The 19,906-nt window shown below is 43.0% G+C and overlaps 1 protein-coding gene across 1 annotated transcript in view; it reads left to right on the plus strand.

Moving 5' to 3' along the window:
- The first annotated feature begins 918 nt into the window (after positions 1–918).
- asic4a (acid-sensing (proton-gated) ion channel family member 4a) overlaps positions 919–19,906 on the plus strand; it is a 77,795-nt gene continuing 58,807 nt past the window's right edge. Inside the window, 1 exon segment of the mRNA XM_034574620.1 lies at positions 919–1,494. Coding sequence (XP_034430511.1) covers positions 919–1,494 — 576 coding nt within the window.

Genomic DNA, 19,906 nt, shown 5'->3' on the forward strand with positions numbered 1-19,906 from the left:
GATTCAAATTTGTGCTTGAGTCCTGTGATGCTGCCATTAGCTCCTGATAAGGGAACACCGTTGTACTGCCTCTCTTAATCTCTGACGGACACGTTTGCAGGATCAATAGTCTTTTACTTTTTTTTGGCTGCAAAGACAAGATTGATTGCCAGTAGTTGCCTCGTGCTCAATTTCTCTTCTCACGCTCCTCATTATTGTTTCACTTAGGGATTCTCTAGAGACCTTATCGGGGGGGTGGCATTAAAAACCGGCGACCCCTGTGATTTTCCTCAAACACCGCATGTTTGGAAGGAAAACCTTTCACTTCAACTTTATTCAGGTCAAGAAGTAAAAGCACCGTCCAAACATGTGGATTAAGCAGGAAGGGGGGGGGGGGGGGGGGGGGGGGTGCTGTCTGCGGGAGGCATGTGGATGACCGGGGGAAGTTGTGACTCGCGTCAGTGAGGAGGAAATAATCACAATGCTACCTTCTCATGAATTATTAAGTGCCCTGTGTCTATTTTAGCCCGTCTCAAAATGCTGCATCTCTTTCCGTGGGTCTGAGGCAGCGTGGAAGGCTTTTTTTTTTTGACAGCTGTATTAATGCTGATAAGCGAGAGTGTGTGAGCCGATCAAGTAGTGAGACAAGCGTTCGGAGCAGTAGCAGCACAGCACAGCACAGCAGCAGCAGCAGCAGCAGCAGCAGCAGCAGCGCTCTAGTCACTAGGAGCCGCGGCGGTAGAAGCAGCAGCAGCACTATCAGTCAGAGCACAGGCAGCAGCGGCAGCGGCAGCAGCAACAAACTCTCTCCTGTCTCTTTCTCTTCTTTGTGGAGTTGTTTCCTGCTCGGAGGACAAAAGCCAAGGAAGTGGGAGTGAAGTGATCCGGGGCTGATAGCTGCCATTAAAATAATACCAAAACGCAGACCTGGCTGCCCCCATGCCTATCGAATTTGTTTGCAAAATCAAATTTGCAGAGGAGGATGAGAAGCAGAAAAGCAAGCAGGATGGGGACAAGGAGAGCCTGATCGAGGAGAGCTGCACGCCTCCAGCCAAGGACTTGGCCGGGTTTGCTAACTCCTGCTCCCTCCATGGGATTAACCACATCTTTGTGTCTGGTCGCCTGGGCATCCGGCAGACTCTCTGGGCTCTCGCCTTTTTGACTTCCCTGGCACTGTTTCTGTACCAAGCAGCTAAGTGTGCCATCTCTTACCTGGAGCACCCTCATGTCACAGCTCTCAACGAGGAGGCAACCCCCGAGATGGTTTTCCCTGCTGTGACCATCTGCAACATCAACCGCTTTCGCTTCTCCGCACTCACTGATGCCGACATCTACCACCTGGCAAACTTGACAGGTCTGCCCCCCAAAAACAGGGATGGGCACAAACCCACTGATTTAATGTATCCTGCCCCTGATATGCAGGACATCTTCAACAGGACGGGACATCAGCTAGAAGAGATGCTCATGAGCTGCAATTTCAGCGGACAGAACTGCTCGGCCGAGGACTTCTCTGTGGTGAGTGGAAAAGTTTCTCAAAGTTCACATGATCTGATTTCTCCTGCACCGTCATTGGTTCCATCAAAGCTTTAGTTGACAGAACAAGTCTTGTATAAGTAAAAATTCAAAAATGTTAACATTCAGCTGAAGCATGTGTGCATAACTTTACAAGGTTGAGCTGGTTGATACAAAACTACAGAGGAGCATGAAAGTAGAATGAACACTCACGCAAGAGGGATTGAAATTCTCTCTGTGCCTGCACTCATCTCCCGGGTCCATGTGGTTCCCACGATACATTTCTACATGCAACATTCATGGCTTCGGCTCAGTCATTGAGCTGAATCTCTCTTCAACCTAAGTTCTTTGCAGCAACAGTGTTGCTCTCCAGCCGAGTGTTTCAGCCTGAACCAGAATCTATTATGTCAAAGAACAAAGGCTACTCCCAAGCCAGAGAAACAGAGAGCTGTCATATGTGGTCGTACACTTTTCCCAGGCAAACTGTGCTTTAATGCTGCCTCACACTCTGTTTGCTCAGAGTGCATCATGGCAACAAAATTGTCATCGAAAATAGCAGAGTCTCGTCTTCCTCTCTTTTCCCTCTCTCCCTGTTGCTCCCCCTCTCGCTCTTTCTGTCATTGCAGAGCAGCTGCCTCTCTCTCTCACTCTCTCTCTCTCTCTGAGCTCTTGTACCTTTCAGGAGAGAAGGAGTAATGCCTCTTCAACGTTGTATTTCAATCTTGCTGCTGTTAAGATTAAATATTTAAAGACAGACATACATGATTTTTGCATTAGCCAGATTGACTAAAAGGAATGAAACAATCTCCATCAGAGGGAAGATGTGTGTCTCTGTGTGTGTGTGTCTGTGTGTATGTGTGTGTTTGAGAGAGAGAGAGAGAGAGAGAAAGACAGCGAGAAAGAGGGAGCAAGGGATCAGGTGAAAGAGGGAGAGTTTGTGCCTGTGTTCTGTGCACTATTTATTAAAGGCACTGTCCTTGCAGGAGATGGATTTCCCCATCTCTCCTACAGGAAAAGGAATATGCAATTGCTTTTGTGATGATAAAGTGCAGGTGTCAAGTCTTAATAGGGTATGTTGAACATTGATATGCTCACCTTCCTGAGACCTAAAGATTCTGTCTTATCACATGGATGGCACTACATTACCTGTGATCTGCCAAATTAGACCAGAAAAGAGACGCATCACGGCCTCTGGTTCGGTTTCTCTAACGACAGACCGATGTATTTATTTCTCCCAGTTGTCTTCAAAGGCAGCCTCTCACATGCGGGACATCAAATCACCTGTGACATGAGAATGGATCCCCCCTCCAAGAAATTCTCAGTTGCTCTCTCAGGCTCCTCAGGGGAGCCAGAAAATCCAAAAAGCAACTCCATGACTCGAAAAGTTTATAATGTGCTTCGAGCAAGTTTGACAGCAATGTCCTCTGACACTTTGACACTCGGCCCTCCCTGAGTACATTAATTAGCGGGCAATTCTGACATCCAGGAAATGTCTGTCCCGTGTCAGTGCATGAAACGTCCGGTAGCTCTCCGTGGACGGTAGGTGACTTCATCACAGATTAGGATCCCGTTTAAAGTTCCCTAAGCTGCTGTTTTGTCTCAGTCGGCGATGTGATCTGCATTTTCTGGGGCTGTCAGTTAGATTTGTTACAGGCTACTTGCTGCCGCCGTGCATGACAAATCACTTAGTCTGCGGATGCACTTCTGGGAGTGCATGGGGAGGAAGCACTGGGAGTCCTGGGAACAGAATGTAAGAGTCGCGGTGCAAATGAAACACGCAACTGTTTGTGTTTGCATACGTGTGTGTCGTATCTTTAAATCCCACATCATTTAGTACAGCAAAGAAAAGCCAATATTACAGGTGTTGTGCTATCAATCACGTATCATGTACAAGCCCACATACAAAACCCTCTGTCATTTTTCCTTCCTTCCACATCGGCTTCTTGTAATGTGTTTTCTTTCCATTGATCAATCTGGGAGATGATGAAATATAATTGAAATATTATAGACATTATAGATTTTCTGTAAATGGACCATGTTGGGGGGGGGGGGCATTAGATCTCAGGTTTGCATTTTGCCGTCTTTTACTCGTAACTGATTGCTTATAATTTAATGAATCATTGCATTTGAATGTGATATGAAGAAATGTTTTATGCTTTAAATACTTCAATTTCAAGAGATACATGTATGGGTTTTTATACGTATATTTAAAATGTATTAGTTTATTCCCACTATGCATTCAGTCACAGTTCAAAAGGCTTAAATGAATACTTACAGCGCCAAAATCGTCTGGCTGCTCTAATTTAAGGCAGGAAAATACAGAAACCACACAGCAGTGAAATTTGTTTTCCTCTCTTCAGCATGCTGGACTAGCGTGATTATTTGACGTCGGTAATAAGGCCATTCTTTATAATTAAAGATTACATTATTGACTTGAATTAATCACAGAAGATAAAGCTGATTCAACAAGCCATGAATAAATAGATTAATATTTTTCTCCTAGTCTGACTCTGAATAATTGTTCATCTATTGTGCGGTGCTGTCGCTGAGATGAGCAGTGAGCCCTTTGGCTTTTTTCTTTTTAAACAGAGCTCTGAATTGGTTTGCTCTGACTCTCAGCTGTGTTTGCTGCTGCATTATCAGATTTTGCTCTCAGCAAGGACAGATCCCTTCTGCATATATTCATGGAGATAGCTAAACAGCTATAGGGAAGCATGTGAGGTGATCTATAAAAACACGGGTTAACGGGGACAACAGTGAGCAGCTCTCCGCCTGCAGTCTGTCATTGTACCGAAGCCCCTATTGTGTGTTTTATAGATAATTGAATGTTTAATAGTATAAGTCACGGATGATGTTGACCCTGCTCAGCTGTGAAATCTAAAACTACATTTATGTGAATCAATACTTTGAATAAATGGCACAAAAAGAGACATTATTGAGATGATCTCAACAAATATTCTGCCCTTGTGTGGTTCATGTGGGGAAGAAAAAAACATTTGGTGAGCAAAGGAAAAATATTGCACTCATACGGAGATGAGTCACCGAAACTACATGTCGGCTACGGTTTCCAGCTTTATTTCCACTGGGAAACAAGTTTTGCATTTGGCTGGCATGTTGACACATGCACACGGCAGAGGGTGCAAGGTCACACTATTTGTCACGTCTCTTACCCGGGCCTGCCGTGGTGTGTAAGATGTGGTTTTTCGAGCCGATGCGTCTGTAAAAAGATACAAGAGTGTGGTCCTCCCTGTTATGTGCAGATGACTGTGAGAGTGACATCCACTTCCCCAGTGAGTCAAAGCCTGTACATCCCTTAATAGTGCACCCACCCACCAACACACACACACTCGTATACACGTACACACACAAACACACACTGACACGTCTCGCACAGCCATCCTCCTTCCCCCTGGTGGAGAGCGAGGAGTGTGGGAGCGTGAAAGTGACTGGCTATCTGGACTGGCTTCGTCTCCAACAGGCTGTCAATTACCCGTCTGCAGTTCCACTGCTGTGGGTGTCCCTGCAGCTTAGCATGCCGTCTGATATCTGATCCTCACACCCAACCCTGAGGCCAGCGCCGTGCATTGCTACACCACATCCCATAAAACAAACAAAATACCTGCTCCTTTTCTCTATTTGACCCTTCTTTACCCTTCCTAATATGCAAAAAAAACTGAAACTGATTCCATATCTTGTCTACACCATGAAGGCAAAAGGTGGACTGCTGCTTTCACAAGCCACTTTCTTCCCTCTCTACTGCTTCCCCAGCTTCTCCTCCTCCTCCTCCTCCAGCGTATCAGAGGAAGATGAATTACGGTGCAGTTGGTCGGCTGCTCCTCCTGATATGCATCACCACTGTCTAATCAGATGAAACCCACCTGTGACCAGCCGCTGGATAACACCAATATGCAAACAGTTTATATCTGGGGGAAGATTTACCTTTTCTATCACTCCCTGAGCCGGTTTTAAAACCCCTCACCGTGCCACGCTTTGCAGCGCTGGGTTTGATGAGGGGAATCTGTGGCTAAGGCATGGCTTTTAACTCAACGATAAAGGCTTCCGATGTTGTGGTACAGCTAAACCCCCTCCCCCCCTCTCTAACCCCTGGGAGTCTTTTACTCACACAGACATTTGTCTCTTTCTGACAAGTCATACACCAGGCCGTCGGTAGTGTTAATGTGGCTGCACACACACACAAACATGTGTATTCAGAGTGTGTAGAGTGTAGATGGAATGCTTCCCCATACAAACACACACAGGTTTCATCACAGATTGAGAGAGCCGGGCTTGCAAGATTGATCATGACTCCTGACTGGGTGCCCCTCCCTCTCAGAGGGATCAATACATCCTTCAGTCAGATTGCTTCCCTGCCCTTCCTACTCCGAGCCTGGTGTGACTAATTATCCTGTGCCTGTGTTTTGGGCCCGGTCTCAGCTGCATTTGTTAATGCCGCCAGAGTTAGTGAAGAATTTGATCTTTAGAACAAGATATCTGTTTGTTTTAGCGTATATCCAGCCCAAATCAATCAATATACACTGTCTACCTTTTCCCTAAAGGGCGCTGAAATTATCGAGCAGCGCGAGATGACTCACAGCCTGGTCTCTGCACGGAGGGATGGGGAGGAATGAGTGTTTTGATGGAGTGAAGTCAAATTTAAAGTCGGATCCGAAAGTCAAAATGGAGGTTTTTTCATACGGGAGTTGATCGATGTCTAGCAGTGCGAGAAATGTATGTTTTCCCCAAAGCAGCTCTGCCTGAGTTAGGATCTACCTAATAAAGAACAAACAGGAATAGATGAAGAATGCATTTATTTGCCTGATTAGATTTACTCTAATAAAAGAAGTGTATATGTCGCAGGATTGTTTTTTCCTCCTCGATATAAATGTTTCTGATGTTCTCCTACAGCAACAGAGCTATTAAATGGTTGTGAGGGGGTCATTTTCAAAGTTGCTATATTATCAGTGTGAAAGGTTTCAGTTGCAGCTCCTTTGCTTCGGTGACCCAAATACACCCAGCTAAAGCCACTGCCCACAGTACTGCTGTCCGTACCCTGCTTTAAGACCGACTCATTAACCAGTGGATGTAGCAAAAGACTTTGATCTCTTTTCTGGTGAAGCTAAGAAATTATTTTAGTAGAGAACATGCATTTTTCTTAAAAATATAATTGACTCAAACTTCATTTAGCCTTTTTTTTCCCTTTAAATTGTACGTGCGTTCGCCGTGCAGATAGCTACGATTATACGAAAGCCTTCGGCCAAGCACACTTTCCTTCTGAGTTCCAATGTGAGCTTTTTATTTTGTCATGTTTCCCAGTCTCTGAATACATTAGTGGAAAATTCCTCTGAAAAATTAACCAAGCTTGCTTTTAGACCAGCGCCACATAATGGGTTCGTGCTTGTTCATTCCTCGTGCTCGTAAGGTTTAATTACTTTGGGGGAGATAGAGCATGCTGGAGATGGACAAAAAAATAGAGACACCTTACGGTGTAATTCAGTTCCATGCAGGAGTGCAAAAAAATAGATACCGAAACAACGATAATGAAATGCTCCGGGTAGTGACATAAACTGATACAAAGAAAAGTCAGCGTGCTTTCTTCTGCGTTTATTACTCTTTATTGACTCCGACTGCACAGAAGTAACTCATAGACGGAGGGCACATTCCAGATCATGGACTTGAGCCACTAAATTAGAGGTGTCAAACGAGAGAGCAATGTGTGGGATGATTTTGAGTTCAAACCAGAATTACTTACTTTAAAAGCTTAATGTCGTCTTGCAGCCAGTTTGTAAATTTAAACTAATTGGCAAAAAAAAAAATCTCTGCAAATATTACCCAGCTGTCAAAAGTGAAGATTAAAGATTTTAAATGAGGAAATGTCAGTAAGATAACCAACAATACCAGGGTTAACGTGAATGAGAGAAAAGCGGTTAGCTAGCAGTGTAATGTCACGCTTCAATGAAGCTGCTGTGGGCCGAGCGGTCTGCAGAATACAATAGAGAGAGGGGGGGGGGGGGGAGCAGCAGTGGTGACTTTATAAGTTAAATCAAGGGTGTCTGCAAGATTATTTGAGTCATTCACCTTCAAAAAGGTGAACTGAGCTGAGCTTGACCCAACATTTATAGTAATAGTGTGCTGGTTTATTGTTACGACCAAATGGAGGCAAAACTGAAGTAAAATACATTTCTAATTAAAAGTCAGTTGATATAATCCAGAGAAAAGCTCAAGAGACTCACTGTTAATTCACATCTGTGGATATTTCAGATTTTCATCAAACAACACCTCACATTGCACTGCTCCGTGTCCCCACTCGTTGTTTGCCACCCCCTGTGTATCTGATGTTTTCAATAGATTTGAAATGTAGAAATCATGGCCGTGGATGAAAATGTCAGTTGGCTCCAACTCCGCCGATGGAAATAGCATAGAGCAGAAATGTCATAGTGAATATTTACCCCTGGCGTAGTCTGAACATGAGGGTCTCGTCTGTCCGCTTGGCTGGACACTTGGCCTTTATTCTGAATTATATCTTGTCACACACTTGGCTGTGGCCCTTGCTGTTTTTCTTTAGTTTTTTTTTTTTATCTGAGTTTGTAACCACACACATTTCACATAATGTTGTCTCAACAAACGTGCTTTTTAACATCCATTTTCTGTCTCTCTTTCCTCTCTCTTTCCTCTCTCTCTTTCCTCTCTCTCTCTCTGGGCACTCCTGGCTACGGTTAATGAAAACAGGGTTTGAGCTACAGTACATAAACACTAAAGTGTCATGACAGGTGTGATATTTTGTCTGGATCTGTATGGTTTTTTAGGGTGAACCACCATGAGCAGGCCGTCCTCATGATGATGTTTGGCATACCTTGTAGCTTCCTCTCGGGAGATGCATGCCATGATTTGTCAAATGGCTCTGAGGTTGGGTCAGCAGCAAACGTACCAAATGCTTTTTTTTCTCCTCCCTTCCTGCGTAATGTTTGTACAGACGGAAAAACCCTGACATTCTAAATTGCTTAATAATGCACACAGAGCTTATGGAACAATATGCTATGATAGAAAGCGTTAAATAATTCAAACTAATGCCTTCCTAATGTTGCAAGCTCCTACTGGGCGTCTTTGAGGCCAGTGGCTGTGGAAGGGATCTTGGTTATGTCTTTACACTGTTTGGTAAAGCTTAGAGGAATCAATGTTGGGTTAAGAATTTCCATCAAAATTGAATTTACATCGTCTTTTTACCATTGCTGTTCGAGAGCTACTGCACTGTTGCAGATAATGCTTATAGCCTTAGTCAGAGCCTCTTTAATCACAATATGACCAACAAAATTAGAAGAGTTTATCCTGAGCAAGAAGTCCTGGTTGTTCAGTTGGCTACACTTCTAATAAGGCTGAACAATTTGAGAAAATACATGATTTTTCTGACCAATATATTATTATTTTATATTATTATTTTTATTTTTCCGCATGAACAAGACTAATTTGTATGCAGAGTGTTTTATACCCTTGGTGTTATTATGGTGCAGAATTAAGTTTATGTTCATCTTATGTTTTTTATCTGCAGTGAAGCTGTTGTGCATCCATTATCAACTGTATTCTGGGTTTTTTTACACTGGATTTATAGTTAATGTTTTTCACAAAATAAAACCGAATATGCTTTATTACTGCTCATATCTAACTTTAAAATCTTTACTTAACCAGTGTTATCTCAGAGGTCTGTTAAAAGATCTACACAATTTTCTAACCTGAGTTATTTTCAAAATAAAAGCTTTGTAATTATGCTCGGTATAAAGCATTGCAGCTACAAAATAAATGTGCTATTACTTTGTAGATAAATTACTAAAGAGTAAGTGATTTCTGTCACCAGGATGGAGATCAGCGCCCACAACACTCGTGAATGTCTGTGTCAGTCCAAAATGGAGAAATACGAATAATGAAATGATCACAATGATCTGGTGGGACAGATATTATTGCTGGAGGGCCAGTTTTTTATCAGAGGATGTAGAAGAAGAGGATTTCAACTCGGTCTGTAGACTGACTGTTAAGGCCCAGCCCCCACTGACTGCAAGGCGCTGGCCAATGAGATGAACGCTTCACGAGATATATACGTTCCACATACAGACTGACACTTCAGCTCCTGTTGTTGATACCTCACAACCTTCTCTCTAAAATCATTCCTAAAATAAACCAATAGCTCACATTTGATAGCTTTAAGGCTAAAATTACCCTAAAATATTCCAATAAGTCACAACATGAAGAAGTGGTTTTATTTTGATTGATAAAATCTGCACAGTGGCCCACGTATGGTAACGACAAACTGCTGTTGAGTCACATCAGACAGTGTTGTTTTCATTTGGGCTGGCAACAATGTTGACAGCGCCGCTCTGCATCAGCTGGAGCTGACATTAGCTTCACAGACTGACAGGAGACGCTGTTTTTTTACAGCTCCGCGTTCTGAGGGTCCTGATTCAAAGCTTTTAAGGTGATGAAACAAAGATATTGTTTGCTCCAAATTTCCCCGCGCAGATTCCAGCAGCTCTGCTTGTTTCTGTCTCCGACACTCGACAACCCACCGATTTTTAGATTAGTAGCTTAGCCGTGAGCTGCTAATCTGAAATTGGTGTCACCTACATTTTTTGTGGGTGTTTGTATCTTTTTTTTGAAGAGCAAGAGAAACCCACAACTCGCCACGAAAAATATAAGCCTTGTTTTGGCATATACAGAGAGCAGCATAGAGAAAGTGTATTTCAACAGATTTGTGCTTTATAGTTTCACTACTTTACTTATGATTACATATGACGATGCATAAACTGCTGTCTTTCAAACTGGGATTTAGATTAAAAAACAATCAATCATTCAAATCTATTGCAACGCGGTTTCATCCCGTTCTTCACTGTTTGTCTTCTCCCTCTACATGTGTCTGGTTTTACAACTATCAATCTTTTTTTCACTCTGAGATTTCAATTTGCACATTCACACTTCACAAACTGAAATACAGAGCATTACTTTCTTTACACATACACGCTGCAACATTCTAAGAGTCTACATGCAAACCTCCACTGCAGTGTAAGTGTACCTTTTCCCTCAACCTCCCGTTCTCCAGCATTTTCCCCTCCTCTCGGAAACGTTCACGCCTTGCTTGGATAACATGTGGACAGTAAATCTTTCACCTGATGTTGGCAGCTTTGTTGCCAGGCTCTGTCCACCCTGACAAAACACTTGACCTTCAGGAGCAGTGAAATGTCAGCTGATTTAGCACACCCAGTTTGAATTGCCACCACTTATTTTGTCATCCGAGCATTTCATTTTGCTTAGGAGGCGTCAGAGCAAATCCATTACGGCGAGATGAGCTTGCATGAAGGGGGAGAATCACGCGCGACAGAATTTGTGATATAATTTGCACATACAAAGCTTTCACTTTATACCCGGGTCCCTCATTCTATGCAATTTTAAAGAATTTGAACATAGATGAATATCCATTATAGGGGCCTAGCAATTTTTGGGTGAAAAAACATTTTCGAAACATCACAGATCGTAGATCACAAACCTGTGAGGTGGCACTCGTGCTGAAAATCAAGATTTTATCCCAAACGACGAGGAGGGAGGCCGTGATGCACCGAGGTCCTGAAAAAGTAAATATGATATTGTGCATTGCTTTATCATCATACTTGTATAGTGCAATGTTTCATTTATATTTAGAAAAAAGTCTTCCTCTTCAGCTCATCTCTTTTTTTCCTCTTTATTTTTAATTCATGCGTCCCCCTTCGGTAGCTCAGTAGCTTTTTGTCCAGTGTAACATCTGTCATGCCTTATTTACCCACATCCCTTTTGTCCCCTCCTCGCGTGATCGCCCAGCCACACCGGGCGTTTGTTTGTTTAAACAAGCGCAAACTGTAGTCATGTTCCCCAATGGTGTTGTCAAGATTAATTACGTGTTTTCCTAATGCATGCTAATGAGAAAGTTGTGTGCATTTGATTGTCAATAACGTGAAATACGGGCCTGCTCCCTAAATGCTGGCTCCGTTCAATAACCTATTAAAGTTGAATCACAGATAACTTGGCGCGCATCAGGAAAGCAATCTGAAATTTGTGCTGACATTGATCCAGCAGGAAGGAGACCTATTGCTCCGATTAACACTGTTGCCCCAGGAGAGAAGTACCTTGGCCATTAATAGCCCACTGTCCTAGATTTTACTTAGACCATATAAAATACTTTTATTTATGAGGCGTATAGGGGTAAAACATCATGGACATGGTAGAATGGTCCTAACTTTTTTCCTGCTCCTCTGGAAGCTGTGTTGTTGATCACAGGGTGTTTCATTTCCAGGTTTTACTCTAGCGCACACTACTTTTAATCTGTTAATGTAACGTAGTTTGCAGAGTGCACACTATGCTACAATGATTACTCTGGTGCACATAGATAAATCTAAACTGCACTTATGATAGCCGACAGTGTTGTACCTTAAGGTGTGTGTGTGTGTGTAACAGATAGAGAGGGAGAGAGAGGGAGAGAGGGAGAGAGAAAAATGTGTTGGGGGATATTTTGATGCAGTACTTTATGGGGCGGCACAGTGTTGCAGTGGTTAGCATTGTAACCTCACAGCAAGAAAGTTCCTGGTTCAATTCCTGGGTCGGGTGGGGTATTTGTGTAAAGGTTAGGGTTAGTGGGTACTCCAGCTTCCTCCCACAGTTCCACAGGCATTCAGAGTAGGGTTTGGTTAATTGAAGACCATAAGTGTGAATAGTTGTTTCTCCAGTCCTGCACGGGTCCATTTTTGCAAAACCGCATAGCTCCATACGGGAACTGAACCGTTACCCTCTATTCAAATAGGGACCTGCCTGGACCTGTTAGTAAGTCCCGCTCATTATTAAACAGATATGCTACATAAATACTCACGCTCATCAAATGGGTGTTGGCCTCCTTGTCCTCTCGTTTTGGTGGCTGAGTTGTGTTCTTGAAAAGAAGTATCTGTGAATTGTTGCAGCACCTGATGCTCCTTGCAGCTGTTTTGCTTTGTTTCCTCAGTGACGACGTACCCAGCTTGTGGCTTTTAAAAGCTAATGCATTGTGTCTTCTTTTTACGAGCAGTAAAGCCACTGAGGACATATTCACCACTAGAAGCAGTATCCGTGAAATTATACAAATATATCTTTTACCCATTACCCAATTTTTTCCCTGGTCACTTGGTGCAGGATTCAACTCTGTTTGTCCCCCTGACCCTCAAAGAATAAGAGGTGTTGATGATGGATGGATAGATGTTCGTGCTCTACATCTTGTTTGTCTGAGAAAATTGTTCTCATAGTCGCAATGGGGGAATGTATCTACTAATTGATGTAATTCTAGTCAAAGTAGTGTCAGACATTATTGCAAAGTAGAAAGTAATAATAATAATAATAAAAGTAATAAATGTCATCATTGTCATGTCTGCACATTATGGTAAAAAATCCTCTTAACCTCCTTCTGGTAAAGTAATAACTGCCTCTTCTCTCTTCGATTAAATTAATCCTTTTCTTTTTCAGCTTTTTCCAGCCTGGTCCCTCTGCGTGTGCTAAATGAACTGTATTTTTTCTAACTCATCCGCCAACTGCTAAACCCCCATGACAATTGCAGCTCTTTCTTGTTGTTGATGTCTCACCAACGGTTCCTGATCTGGAGGATGTGGCATTTGAGGTGCCCTTAACACCAGAATGAGCAATTTGAAGTCAGGGGGTTTGGATCCCCAGTCACTTTGGGTGTCATCTCAGAACCAGCTATTGGGTGTCTTGACACATTTTTAACCGTGCACAAGAACATCTGTAAAATGCCATGGACCCTTTCTAAGCGTGCCAATTATTTGAATACCAGATGCCTGCGTGCTGCTGTAGTTTAATGCCAACTCATGGGAGGCTTCTATAATTAGACCTACTCAAACCGTGATTGTCTGATCTTACTGCGAAATGAAAAGCATATAACATGCATCACGACCGGAAAAGACAAATAGCTCATCCATTAAACAGCCCCCGAGGAAGTTGGAGGGAGAAAATGACAGATCTTTTCAAAATTGCGGTCTCATCCATTTAATTATAAACACTGTGATAAGGGCATCTCCTCAGAATAAATATGACCAGTAATGAGGTATGGCATTGCTGTTTATCTGTGTCCTTGACATTCACTTTGAGAATAAAGAAAAGGGGTAATAGCATCCTTCTAAACAGATCTTGAAAGTCCACGCGAAGGGATAAATGTCAGTGGGCTTCACTCACAAATCACAGTTTTTCCTCCTTCTCTGACCTTCACTATATGTTCTCTACAGAGAATTAGCAACATATTAATAAATAACTCTATACTATGATGAAAGTGATCCCCGGAGACACGCTGAATATGCCCTCAAACTCATAATTAATTGTTTAGTTTAGGTAATGATAATTAATTAATTAGCATGACATTGAGAAACTGGATATATTAGCGAGCTTCAACGCGAGCTGAACAAGCCTGAGTCTGCGGCACAGGCCACATAAATCCATTGTGTATTTGAATATCAGCGTAATCTAATTGGTGTCATCATATCTCTCTTGGCAAGAGCTTCGCCTAAGGATACCATTTGGCTGCTCCGCTGGAAGTGTACTGTGAACAGATCAATAGATGTAGTGGGCATGATTATGTTACGATTATACACTGGAGAGAGCCTTGTAAAGCCCGGAGAAAGGTGATTTGAAGAGAGGTACCACACCTCTTGGCACAGTTCCTGCGGCTGGGGAAAGCTCAGTGGGGAACAGAGTGGTCAGTGAGATTGGCTGAGGCCCCGGCTTCAGGACCAGCTGGCTCGAGAGCGAAATTGCAGCCTCCCCCCTTGTTTCCACCTGGCGTATGCCGCTCAAGTGTTCCAATTCAAGCCATTATTTGCTTCATTTACTTTCTGTCTAACGCAGCATGCAAGTGAGCCGACTGCCGGCTCCTATAGCACGATCTGCATGCTTATGTCTAAAATAAGAGTTGCACTTATTCAACCAATACATCCCGGATAATTAGCATGAGAAGGATGTTTTTTTAAGCAGCATACCAATGAGAACGACTTGTCAACACGAATTTCACCCTTCAAATTTCCTTTCAAATATGAGCACAACAAAGCCAGTTTTTTTTTTTATTCCAATGCTTCTGAATAATTGAACTTACCACTCCCAGAATTCAGTTGTGATGTGCAAAATAAATCAGCGCCGATCCTCATCGAGCTCTCAATGATACTCGGAAGAGGTCACCTTTAACCGGGCCTCTTTCTATTGCAGGTTATGCAAGACTTTGGCCTGATCTCATCAGACATTGCCTGTGTACAGAGTGGATGCCACTGAATAAATAAAACCCTCACCCTTCCACACAGCAGCGTAAGACGCCAGGATTAGCATCTCATTAGACCCTTCGTGTGCTCGTGGTTTGTGGATAAAGGGGTGAGAAATGGAGCAAAAGAGGGACTGTGTTAGGTCCTTTTCCTAAGAGGGCAGAGATTTGGGCTGCTGGATACTGTGAGCTTGTTATGAGGCATGATCACCTGCTCTGTTACACAAACTGCATCATTACAGAATACTGTGGCAGAGACGGTAGTGGGGGTACAAGCAATCTCACAGAAGCAAAAATTCACCCCTGTGATTGTTAAAAACTGTAAGATAATTGCTAAAAAAGAATCCTGGCACCCAGTAAAAACGGTGTAATGGAGAGAATACTTGCACTGGAAAAACTTGGTGACAGACTGCTCCTGAGATAAATTGGCTTCAGCAAAAGTGTCTCCTGCTGGTGACCAGTCTGTGTTATCTGTGCAATGAACATGCAATTTCCCCTTGATTGTGTTCCCCACGGACAAGTAAACACATTCAGCAGAGCAGTAAACTACAAAAGACAAGAGCCTGAAAGACCGTAGTAATAATCTGCCTGCAGAGACGGACTCCAACGTTAATATAGGGACATTATGAGGATTTCAGATCGTCAGGTGGCAGTAAACGTGTGATCCTCGGTGGAGTATCTGTTTATTTAGATAAAGCCCCGAAATACAAAGCAAAATAAAAATAAAAACTTTATATCCACACTGATTTCCTTGATGTCTCAGAGAGATGTTGGCATACCCGACTGATATGAATGAAATATGAAATGTCTGGATTGCCTGCACAGCCCAGACTGTCCCGCACCAGCACCTCAATTTAGCTGCACAAACAGCACTTTGCAGCACTGGATGTCCGGGTTAATGCTGCAGCCTTGCATGGGACAAAGTTTAAAAGGGAGGTTAATGTAGGTATGTAAATGCCATCCTCAGGTGTGCTGTTCGGCAAGTTGAGCCAGAGCGTTGTTATTCCCGTACGGATTGTGAAACATACATTTCCATATCTTGGGTGAAACCATATCCCTTCCTTTTAAAGATGCCCTAAATGGAGGCTGCAGTGTGTATTTTGATTGAAATGGCAGCGTTTTGTGTTTTCCTCTGGCTGGTGATAGTCCCATAATCTCTTTCCAACTCGGAAGACCGTTCCTCGTTAGTGCGCGGCGCTATCAGAGAGATCTTCACGTCACTATGAGCGGTGCAGGAACTCACACTGAGAATTTTACTGAAGGTAAAACGCCTCGCCTCGCCATCATGACATGTAGGCAATGTCTGAAATTAACTTTTTAGTTCACTGCCAAGGGCTGTAAACTAAAAGATTATACCTGCCAAGAATACTGGCCCCTTATCAGCCAAAATATTTTTATTCCAGGGAAATATATTACCCTGTACGCTCTGAGCCTTTTTTGGAACCGACTCAGCTATACTGCATGTGCATGAGTTTTAATACTCGGTCACATATTCATTTGTTTACATATTTATTTAGCATTAATCTTCTAATGTGTCACATCTGATATGTATCATTGTGGACTCGGGAGATGGCATTCATTTAATCAACTATCCAGACAATTGTACTTGATGATCGCTGAACACTTGGCTTCCAGTTGTTTGAAATGTCTCATGAGTGGATTTCATTGTGAGGCATACCCCCCCCCCCCCCCCACCACCACCACCCCCACCACCACCACCACCCCCCCTTCCTGCTGAAAGGTTAGAAAAGCTTTTCTATTCAGGCATCTTGTGAACAGTCTATTAAAGGTTTTTGAAGCTGGTGCAAAAGGGCAAACATGACATGGATGTAAGCAAAAACACAAACTGTAGCAGGTGTGGATGCCGTGGACCACTGTGTGTGTGTTGATAAAAACATATGCACTGTGATTTAAACATTAAAGGGCATAAACACTTTTACCAGAGAGCAAATAACAAAACACTGGAACCTTTAAAGCTGTAAAAAACACATTTTGACACGATTTTCATTTCATATGTTGCAAAAAGAGAAATGAAAGGCCTGTGAAAATATACAGCCAAATAGTCCCCCTGCTAAAATACAACATATTTACACATACACCAGCTTCTCAGACAAAGTGAGGACCACACCACCTTCTCTGCCCACAGTAAGGAGGCCCCAGCTGTGACTTATCGGTTGGAACAACCACAACAAAAATGATGCATCGCTGTGCTTGAGTCACGTCCATTTTTGGGGTCAGAGAGACATAGTAGAAACCAAGTGAGCAAAACTGAAAGTCACATGGACTGACAGGTAGCCCGTTCATTGGACAGATTTGGTGGCTTGTCATCCTGCATCATCGGCACCTGCAGGGGGGAAATCAAAACACAGTCTATTTTGTTGAGTGACAGAGAGTCTGTGCTCTGTGCTTTTATTTATTTTCCGTGGTGGTCACCACTGAAGTCACAGGGAAACGGATGGCAGTAGGTGTTATTAAAGGAGTGCTGCAAATGGACTTCATGCGTCAGGAATAATGACAACCATACAAAGCTCGCAACTTCGACATTGAAGACTGAATCCTGAGTCCTCACAACAGACACGGGAATAACAAATGACCAGTGTCGTCATCTTCTTTGGACCAAACCATCCAAAGGAATCCAGGAAAATAACCTAGAAACCTCAGGGGGAGTCGCATGTGAGGGATCACTCTCTCAGGACGGACAGAAGTGCAATAGATGTCATGTGCAACACAGCACATCAACAAAATTATTTATTTTATTTTCAATTACAACATTGATGAGAGACGCCAGTGTCTAACATAGATGGAGAGGTGCATCACTTTTTAAGGATTTATACAAAAGAAAATGTCGTGATGAAGGGAGCAGCAATGATAATTGTAATGATAGGGGTATTGTCCTAGTTTAAGGAATGATAATTAAGTAGTCCAACCTCAATCCTTACCTTAGACCTTTGACAAATGGTGATAACTAATTAAAAATAACCCCAAATTTGTTATACTTAAACAGTCTCTACGTTGAAGATGCTGATGTTTATTTCTCAGAAATTATATATTTATATACACACATTAGGCAAAGTCGAACACTCTAAACAACCCGAGTAACTCCTCCTGTGAAATATTGAGAAGCGTGTCTGGGAACTACCGCACCAGCACTCTCCCCACGCCGGAGAGACATCCGCAGCAGTGATTTACTCCCTGTTTTTTATTTTATATTTTATCCAGCCGATCATCTATCTCAGCCAGGCACACGGAGCTGGGATTTGCCCTCTGTATTCATTCTTCCAGATTACAACAGGTTCAGCAGCCTGTCCGCCGCCCACCATTCAGCTGAAACCTTTTGTGAGGCCTGTGGGACGATCCTGAGATGTTGCTGCAGGTTTAATCCCCACTATGTGAGAAATGACGTTCTCCTGCGCTCCCTCCTGCAACTTTGATCAAGCCCTAATGTGATTAGGCAGTGACCCTGACATGACTGGTCCCAGAACTTGTTAAAGATGCCGGTTGGGGAGGGGGTTGGGTGCTCTGATCTGACCAGTAAACCAAGAGAAGAAAGGAATTATTCTGAAGGTTGCAGCTGTGCCTTGTGGGTAATAAAGGTTTCATGTATTCGTTTTACACCGGCAAAAAATGCGATCTATAATGACCTGACATTTCTTTTTTAAAACTAGCCAAGAAGCTCATGATTTGAATGTTAACCAGGGTTCGACTTGATGTAAGGTGCAGTCTGCTAGGAGGAAGCTTCCTTTGAATCCTACGGGATCTTGCCTCCTCTCAGTTAAGTCTTCATGGTATATTTATGTAAATCTACCACTGCTTTAGTTACAGAGCAAAATGGTTGTAAACACATGCTGTCATTGCAGTGCATCTGCCGGAATAACAGTCGCGACGGGCACATGAGACCCCCCCCCCCCCCCCCCCCACAGACACCTCTTGTTCAGCATCATGCGCTGAGCCTGTTTACTGTGTCGTGCACTGGACTGCTCCCATATGCGCCGCACATTATTCCTGCCGTCAACTCGCTGATGATGTGTGGGGTGAAACGCGGTGCCTTAACTACAGAGGCCAAATGTGTCAAGTCTCGATATGTTAACTTCACTCTAATGGACTTTATCAGCCATAGTGCAGAAAGTCATGGAGATTAGAGTGAGAGGGAGTGGATGTTTGATTATTCTTTGCCTTCTGTTCGGTTCCCCGCACCATGCAAGCAATTGCTGGGGATACTCAGAATGCCTTTTGGAATCTGTTGAACATGGCTTCATACTTTTCTTTTCCAGGTGCCTACATTTTGTGTGCTGATACAGAGGCTGGCCACAGCTCTGTAATCCTCACTTGTAATAAGCCCACGGTGATTTAAGGCTTTGTTTTCTCTGTATGGAGCCCAAGGGTTTCCCAAACAATACATGTATGATGGAATATGCAAATGGGCATGTTCAATCACGAAAGAACATGCCCTACAAGTACAGAAATACATTTTTAAATGTACACCGTGCTTTTAATAAGTATTTCAGTCAGCTACTTGCTTGAGGATCCGCCTACGTGTTGCGTATTCCTTGCTTGCTTTGGCAACCCAAAAGGGACAATGTCAAACAAGAGACAGAATGTGAAAGATGTCCTGTACAATTGGCAGTGAGATGGAAAAAGAAGCTGCACCACAAGGGATCCTTTGCCATTAGTCTGAACGAGGGAGCTGGTGTGGAATGGAAATGGGCTGATTTGCAGACGTGATGGTGCTTTGGATCAAGAAAGATGTGTCGGGCCACTTGCATTGTTGATTTCATCCAGCGTTCTGACCGAGCATGAAAAAAGTAAACATGATATTATTTGGCAGGAAAACATAAATGGGGCTCTAACAAAGCCTCATAATTTACTGACACCGCATAATTACATTTGATAAAGTTTACCCTAACATCAGGGTTTTACTTTCAAATTGAATCTTATAATGGTGTTTCTGTGACTCTATATAGGTATGTGAAGCTGCCTGACAAGAGAAAAAACAAACAGCTCAACAGAGATAAATCACTCATTTGCACTGATTAACTACTGTGCAGATACTGTTATGGTTATTTTTGTTCTGGGGGGGGATACATTTACTGTGAAATTGACTCTTAAACACTAAGTGTTATCTGC

The sequence above is a fragment of the Hippoglossus hippoglossus genome, chromosome 21 (genome assembly GCF_009819705.1).
Source record: "Hippoglossus hippoglossus isolate fHipHip1 chromosome 21, fHipHip1.pri, whole genome shotgun sequence".
Classification (NCBI taxonomy): domain Eukaryota; kingdom Metazoa; phylum Chordata; class Actinopteri; order Pleuronectiformes; family Pleuronectidae; genus Hippoglossus; species Hippoglossus hippoglossus.